General features: G+C 36.6%; 1 protein-coding gene across 1 annotated transcript; it reads left to right on the forward strand.

The window, feature by feature from the left end:
* The first annotated feature begins 304 nt into the window (after positions 1-304).
* LOC109250729 (28S ribosomal protein S7, mitochondrial-like) lies at positions 305-879 on the forward strand. The gene is given in 2 exon segments (XM_053891339.1): positions 305-515; positions 518-879. Coding segments are annotated over 2 exon segments (573 nt in total).
* The last annotated feature ends 8,242 nt before the right edge of the window (positions 880-9,121 follow it).

The raw sequence follows: 9,121 nt of genomic DNA on the forward strand, positions 1-9,121 counted from the left end.
CATACTAAGAATCAGGAAAATCTCAATATGAGTGAGGAAAAGAAAATCATCAGATGAAAACAAGAAGTTACAAATAACAGAATTATGTGACAAGGATTTTAGTCATCATGGTGCTTCGATGAAAAATTATGTAAAAGCTTGAAGAAAATGAAAATATAGAAAGTCCCAGAGTTCCCATCAAATAATGTCCAAGCAAAGAAATAAAAGACATAAAGAAAAATCAAATTTTAGAACTGAAAATATAAACCAAAATGAAAAATTGCTAGAAGGGGCCAACCGCAGAACAGAGTTGATAAGGGAAAGAATGAGTAGATGTAAACATAGGACAGTAGAAATTGCCCACTCTGAGAAGTATGAGCAGGAACTCAGGAAGACTCAGCTTATCAAAGCTGCCCCAGCGATGAAAACAAGCTCTGTGTTTGAAGACCCAGTGATCAGCAAATCCTCCAACATGATGATGAAAGGCAGAAACAAAGTACTGGCCACATCCTTCATGATACAGACTCTGGAAGCTGTGAAAGGAAGCATTTTGAGAAGTACCATGCTTCTGCAGAACAGGCAGCCATCAAACGCAACCCCTACACCATCTTCCACCAAGCACTGGAGAACTGTGAGCCTGTGATTGGGCTGGTACCCATCCTCAGAGGTGGCCATTTCTACCAGGTCCCTGTGCTACTGGCTGACTGGCGTCGCCACTTCCTGGCCATGAAGTGGATGATTACTGAGTGCAGGGAGAAGCACTGGAGGATGCTGATGCCAGAGAGGTCATCACATGAGCTGCTGGAGGCTTTCCACAACCAGGGCACTATGATCAAGAAGTATGACATGAACAAGATGACTGAGGCCATCCATGCCCTAGCTCACTACTGCTGGTGTTAGAGAGAGGGTAGAGGCTCAAGGAGCAGCCCAGGGCTCTCTGCTGCAAGAAACAATAGGAGACCCTGTCATGGTGAAAAACACTTGTGTGTTACGGGTATAGTTCCTTTTTAAGCTCAGGCAGGCCTCATAAGGATGGAGCAACATATTTATTGCTTCTTAGTCCTTTCTTTGGGGGCTAGAACTTGTTCTTCCTGTTTTATCACCTTACAAAGAGAGAACATGTCAATGTAGATTTCCCCCAGGAAACTTAGGGCCCATCCAGCTACTCTTCCTTCAATTTGGGTAGAACTTAGGATGATATGAAAGGAAGCAGTTTTAATATTAGAAAAGGTTTATTAAAAAATTCTCACCCTGGGGGCGCCTGGGTGGCGCAGTCGGTTAAGCGTCCGACTTCAGCCAGGTCACGATCTCGCGGTCTGTGAGTTCGAGCCCCGCGTCAGGCTCTGGGCTGATGGCTCGGAGCCTGGAGCCTGTTTCCGATTCTGTGTCTCCCTCTCTCTCTGCCCCTCCCCCGTTCATGCTCTGTCTCTCTCTGTCCCAAAAATAAATAAAAAACGTTGAAAAAAAAAAATTTAAAAAAAAAAAAAAATTCTCACCCTGAACTGGTGTAGTATGTGATATGGTACTGCTATTTATTAAAACCAACTAGAAATGAAGAGGAAGAGGAAGAGGAAGAAGAAGAAAGGAAAGAAGGAAAGAAGGAAAGAAATAAAGAAGAGAAAGAAAGAAATAAAAAGAAGGAAGAAAGAAGAGAAATTACTCTTTCTGAAAAACAGAAAAAAATAGATGGAAAAAAGATACTTAGGGATCTGACGTTCTTTAACAAAAGATCTAACATCCATGCCATCAGATTCCTATCAGGTTATAAGAAAGAATGACACTAAAGTAGTACTCAAAGAAATAATGGCTGAGGGGTCCCTGGCTGGCTGAGTCGGTAGGGTATGGGACTCTTGATCTTGGGGTCATGAGTTCAAGCCACATGTTAGGTATAAAGCTAACTATAAAACAAACAAACAAACAAATAAGTAAAAATAAATAATGGCTGAAAATTCCCCAAATTTGCCAAAAGACATAAACCTACAAATGCAAGAAGCTGAGCAAACCTTAAACAGGATAGACCCAAAGAAATTCATGTCACAATACATTATAATCAAACTGCTGAAAATTAGAAGCAAAGAAAATCTAGAAAGTAGCAAGAGATAAATGACACTTTATTTCCAGGGGAAACTAATGCAAATTACAGCAGATTTCCAATACAAGTTCAGGAGAAGTACAACCTTCTCTACACAACTCCTACTTATGACTCTACCTTGAGGCCAGAAGGAAGTGGCACACTATTTTTAAATGCTAAGCAAAGAAATATCAACCCAGAATTCCATATGCAGTGAAAATACTCTTTATGGAAAAAGGAGAAATCAAGACTATCTTAGATGAAGGGAAATTAAGAGAATTTGTCACCAGAAGACCTACCCTAAAAGAATGGCTAAAGGCAATTAATGAAACAGGAAGTAAATAATAAGAGAAGGAATCTTGAAACATTAGGAAGAAATAAAGTATAATGGGAAGAGTAAAAACTTTGGTAATACAATAGACCTTCCTTTTCCTCAAGTTTCTCTACACTAATAATGAACTGTCTGAAAAAGAAATTTTAAAAAATCACATTTATATTATCAAAAGAACAAGAAAATTAGGAATAAATTTAACCAAAGAAGTGAAGATTTATACTGTGAAAACAGTAAGACATTGATTTAAGAAATTGAAGAAAGTGTAAATAATTGGAAAGATATCCCATGTTCATAGTTGGAAGGATATTATTTTTTTAATTTTTTTATGTTTATTTATTTTTGACAGAGAGAGAGAGACAGAGCATGAGCAGGGGAGGGGCAGAGAGAGGAAGACACAGAATCCGAAGCAGGCTCCAGGCTCTGAGCTGTCAGCACAGAGCCCGACGCAGGGCTTGAACTCACAGACCGCGAGGTCATGACCTGAGCTGAAGTCAGATGCTCAACCAGTCGACTGAGCCACCCAAGTGCCCCTTGGAAGGATATTATTAAAATTTCCATACTACCCAAAGTCATTTGTAGATTCAATGCAATCTCTACCAATATTCCAATGCCATTTTTCACAGAAGTAGAACAAACAGTCCTAAAACTCATATGGAACCACAAAATACCCTGAATAGCCAAAGTAATCTTGAGAAAGAACAAAGCTGGAGACATCACATTCCTGATTCCAAACTATATTACAAAGCTATAGTAATCAAAACAGTATGGTACTGGCATAAAAACAGGCACATACACCAATGGAACACAGTTAAAAGCCCCAAAATAAACCCACTCATATATGGTTAACAAATATGTGACAAGGGAGCCACGAATAGACAAGGGGGAAATGATAGTCTCTTTAACAAATGGTGTTTGGAAAACTGGATAATCACATGCAAAAGAATGAGCTCCAGTCTTATACCACTAACAAAAATTAACTCAAAATATTTTTTTTAGTTTATTTATTTTGAGAGAGAGGTAGCATGAGTGGGGGAGGGGCAGAGAGGGAGGGAGAGAGAGATGTGGGGCTCCATCTCATGAACTGCAAGATCATGACCTGAGCCGAAACCAAGAATTGGATACTCAACTGACTGATCAATTCAGGCGCCCCAAACTCAAAATATTTTAAGGACATAAATATAACACCTGAAACATTATAACCCCTAGAAAAAGGCATAGGAAGAAAGCTCCTTAACATTGGTCTTGGCAATGATTTTTTGGATGTGATGCCAAAAGCACAGGCAGCAAAAGCAAAAAAATCATCAAGCAGGATTTAAACTAAAAAGCCCTGCACTGCAAAATAAATAAATAATAATAATAATCAATCGGTAAAATGAAAAGGCAACCTATGAAATAGGAGAAAATATCTATCTGTCTAACCATCTATCTGATAAGGCATTAATATACAAAACATATAAGGAACTCCTATAAGGAACTCATATAAGGAACTCCTCCATATAAGGACCCAATAGCAAAAAGGAACTTAAAAATCCAATTAAAAATGACCAGAGGAACTGAATAGACATTTTCCCAAAGAAGATACACAAATGACCAATAGGCACATGAAAAGGGGCTAAACATCACTAGTCATCAGGGAAATGCAAATGAAAACCACCTGTTAGAATGGCTATTATCAAAAAGACAGGAGATAAGTGTTAGTAAGAATGTGGAGAAAATAGAACCTTCATGCACTGTTGGTAGGAATGTAAATAAATTGGTACAGACACTATGGAATAAATACAGAGGTTGTTCAAAAAATTAAAAATAGAACTACCACATGACACAGCAATCTCACTTCTGGGTGCATATCCAAAAGAAATGAAATTAGGATCTCAGATATCTGGACTCCCATGTTCATTGCACCATTATTCACAATAATCACAACATTGAAACTGCCTACATGTCTAAGGATGAACGGAAAAAGATGTGACACACAGACACACACGATGGAATATTATTCAGCTATCAGAAAGGAGAAAGGCCTGCCATTTGCAACAACATTTGGACCTTGAAAGCATTATGCAAACTGAAGTAAGTCAGAGAAAGACAAATACTGAATGATATCACTTATATGTGAAATCTAAAAAGCCAAACTTATACAACAGAGTAGAATGGTTCTTGCCAGGGTCCTAGCAGTGGGAGAAATGGGAATGTGTTGGTTGAAGGGTACAAACTTCCAATTTTAAGATGTATAAGTTCTGGAGATCTAATGTACAGCATGATGACTATAGTGAACAATACTACATTATATATTTGAGAGTTGCTAAGCGAATAAATCTTAAATGTTCTCACCACACCAAAATATGATAATTTGAAGTGATAGAAGTGTTAATGAACCCTGCTGTAGTTATAATTTTCTAATAAATACACGTGTATCAATTCATCATGTTGTACACCTTAAACTCACACACTGTTATATGTCAATTATATCTCAGTAAAGCTGGAGGAAAAAATTAGAAGGAGGAAGGGAGGCAAAAACAGAGGGAAGAAGGGAGGAAGGAAAGAGAAAAAGGTTGAAGGGACAAGACTAGAAAAAAGAGTTAAAAAAAAAAAAAAACTGTCCTCACAAAGGATCTGATTTTAATTGAACCAGTCTGTGTGGCAATTTATTTTCCAGGACATTGTTGAAAATAATAGAACGATCAGCCAGCAATTAGTGGCACTTAGTAGGTGGGCGTGCTCAGGGAAAGAGACAAAGAGAGCCCTGCCAAACAACTATCATTCTAAGGTGACTGTGCACATGCCCAATGCTGTGTCCTCCAAGAAGTGCCTATCAGAAGTGCATACAATAGAGAGGAAATACATTTCATTAAAAATGATCCAGTTAAAATAAATGATCCAGTTACCAGAAACAAACAAATAAGTATAACAAACACCCCCACATACACACAGGTGGGATGGAATGTGGACCTATAACCAGAGTTGCTACAACATGTTACCTAAAATGTCCCATTTCCAACAAAAAATTACAAGACATGCAAAGAAACAGCAAAGTCTGACCCATATATGGGGGGCAACAGAAATTGGCTGAGAGTGGACAGACATCATATTTAATGGACAAAGATTTCAAAGTGGCCAAGAGAAACATATTCAAAGCAGTATAAAAATATCATGCTTAAATAAGTAAAGGTATGGTGACAATGTCTCATTAAGTCGGGACCATCAATAAGAGGACAGAAACTATAGAGTCGCCTGGGTAGCTCACTCGGTTAAATTAACTTCAGACTCTTAATTTCGGCTCAGGTCATGATCTCACGGTTGGTGAGTTTAAGCCCCACATGGGGCTCTGTGCTGACAGTGTGGAGCCTGCTTGGGATTCTCTCTCTCTCCTCTCTCTGCCCCTCCCCAGCTCGTGCTCTCTGTCTGTCCCTCAAAATAAATAAATAAAAACTTTTTTTAAAAAGGTTAAAACTATAAAAAAAGAACCAAATGGAAATTCGGAAGCCTAAAGTATCATAACTTAAAAGAAAAATTTACTAGAGGGGCTCCACAGTTAATTTGAATTGCCAAAAGAGTTAGGAAAGAAAGAAAGAAAGAAAGAAAGAAAGAAAGAAAGAAAGAAAGAAAAGAAAATAGCAAGTATGAAAATAGATATTATGTAATCAAAAATCAAAATAACACAGAGGAAAAAAGAAAATAAAAGCTGCAGTGTCGGGGTGCCTGGCTAGCTTGGTAGAGCATGTGATTCAATCTCAGGATTGTGAGTTTGAGCCCCACATCGGGTATAAAGATTACATTAAAAAAATAGCTTCAGAGAAATATGGGACCTGCAAAGTACACAATGTGCATGTAACAGAAGTGCCAGAAGGGAAGAGATTAAGGTGCAGAAAAAATATTCAAAGATATAATTGCTGAATATTTTCCAATGTGATGAAAAACTTTATACATCTAAACAGCTCAATGAATTTCAAATACAATAAAAGCAACCAGATCCACAGAAAGATACATTATAATAAAAATGCTGAAAGCCAAAAGACATGGAGAAAATCATGAAAGCAACAAGAAAAGAGTCATTTATAAACAAATCCCAATAAAATGAATAGCTGACTTGTCATCAGAAACAATGGAGGACAGAAGGCAGGAGAGAAACATATTCGAAGTGCCAAAATAATAACAAAAAACTATCAACCAAGAATCCTATATCCCTCAAAGCTATCTCTGAATAATAAATGTGAAATAAAGACATTCCTTGATCAACACAATATGAGAGAATTTGTTGCTTAGCGGACCTACCTTATAAGAAATACTAGGCTGAAAGCAAGTGACCCAGACAGTATTTCAAATAAAAAAGCAAAAAAAAAGCAAAAACTACTTGTAAAGTTAATTATATGTCATTATAAAAGACAGTATAAATGCATATTTCTTTCCTTTTGTCTCTTGACCAACTTAAAAAAACAATTAAAAATATACGTATAATTGCACTGAAGGGCCTACAATATATAGAAATGTAATAGGTTTGCCAATAACGCAGGGGAGGTGGTAGGGATCAGAGCTGTACTACATGGTAATGTGAATCAACAGAAATAAATGAAGAAAACAGAAATGGGAAATAAGGTCAATATAACAAAAGCTAAACATATATATACATGTTCCTCTTGCTCCTGTTTCTTTAAAATATATAAAATTGTATGAAGTAGTAATTATAGCACTATGTTATTGTGCCTTTAACATATATAATACATGTACAATAACATCACAAAAAGAGGAAAAAGGGAACAGAGGTACACAGGAGTAACCTTTCTGTGTCTCATTGGAACTAAATTAGCATAAATCTGAAGCAAATTTTGATAAGATATATATGGTAAGCCTAAGGGACCATGAAGGAACGACGAAGGAAATAATTCAAAACTATAATGGAAAAGTTAAATTAAAATTGTACGTTAGAAAATATTCACTTAAAGCAAAAGAAAGCAGTACATGAGAAAGAGTAACAAAAAGGCATGGGACATATAGAAAACAAAAAAGTAAAAATAGTATAAACAAAATTATATTAGTAACAACGTAATTAAAAGGCAGAGTTTATCAAAATGGATAAAAATCAAGCTCTACCTGTATGCCATCTACAGGACACACACTTACTATTCAAATATATAAACAGACGGGGCGCCTGGGTGGCAGCTAAGCAACCGACTTTGGCTCAGGTCATGATCTCGCTGCTCATGAGTTCAAGGCCCGCATCGGGCTCTGTGCTGACAGCTCGGAGCCTGCAGTCTGCTTCAGATTCTGTCTCTGTCTTTATGCCCCTCCCCTGCTCACACTCTGTCCCTGTCTCTCTCTCTCTCTCTCAAATATAAAAAAATAAAACATAAAAATTTTTTTACTTAAAAATAGATACAAATAGATTGAAAGTAAAAGGATGGGGAAAAATCTATCCTGCAGACAGCAATAGTAAGAAAGCTGGAATGGCTATACTAATATCAAACAAAATGCACTTTAAAACAAAAAAGTGCTTTTAGAGATAAAGAGGGATATTTTACAATGATAAAAGGGACAATCCATCAGGATTATATAACAAGTATAAACCTACACATTCAATTATAGAGCACCAAATTACATGAAGCAAAATCTGACAGAAATTAATAAACAATCGATTCTACAATAATACTTAGAGAGCAAAAAATCCATATTCAATAATGGATACAACAAGACAAAATATTAACAAGGAAATAGAAGAATTGAATAACACTATAAAATATCTATACCTAATGGACATATATAGAACATGCCTCCCGAGAACAGCAAGATACACATTCTTCTCAAGTGCACATGGAATGCTCTCCACAGTAAACCAAATGGTAGGCCATAAAACAAGTCTCAGTACCTTTAGGAGGACAGAAATCATACAAAGTACGCTCTTCAACCACAATAGAACAAAACTGTAAATCAGTAACAGAAGGAAATTTTGTATGTTCACAAACACATACAATTAAACACCACACTCCTAAATAATCAATAGGTTAAATAAGAAATCATAAGGGAAATTTGAAAGTACTTTGAGATAAATGAAAATGATAACACAAATACCAAACCTTACAGGATCCAGTAAAAACAGTGCTTAACAGGATTTTATAGCTATAAATGCCTTTTTTTTAAATAAAAAAAAAAAAAGAAAGAAAGAAAGAAAGAAAGAAAGATCTCAGATCAATAAGCTAACCTTCCACCTCAAGGCACTGGGAACAGAAGAGCAAACTAAACCTAAAGCAAACAGAGGTTAAAAAAATAATAAAGATTAGATCAAAGGTAAAATAGAAAATAGAAAAACAATAAAGAAAAATCAATGAAACCAAGATTTGGTTCTCTGACAAGATCAACAAAATTGACAAACCTTTAGCTAGACTGATCAAGAAAAAAAAGACATAAGACTCAAATTACTAGAATCAGAAATAAAAAAGGTAGCTGCTAGAGACTAAATGTTTGTGTTCCCCTCCAAATTCCTATTCGGAAACCTAATCCCCAACATGATGATATTTGGAGGTGGGGTCATTGGGAGCTCTCATGAGTGGAATTAGTGTCCCTATAAAAGAGACCTCAGAGAGCTTCCCTGCCCATTTCTGCCATGTGAGATCACCATGAGAAGACAGCAGTCTACAACCAAGAAGAGGGCCTCTCCAGAATTCAACTATGTTTGGCCTCCTTATCTCAGACTTCTAGCCTCAAGAACTGTGAGAAATAAATGTCTGTTGTGTATACACCACCCA

The sequence above is a fragment of the Panthera pardus genome, unplaced genomic scaffold, assembly GCF_024362965.1.
Source record: "Panthera pardus isolate Hobbes unplaced genomic scaffold, ASM2436296v1 HiC_scaffold_27, whole genome shotgun sequence".
NCBI classification, from domain to species: domain Eukaryota; kingdom Metazoa; phylum Chordata; class Mammalia; order Carnivora; family Felidae; genus Panthera; species Panthera pardus.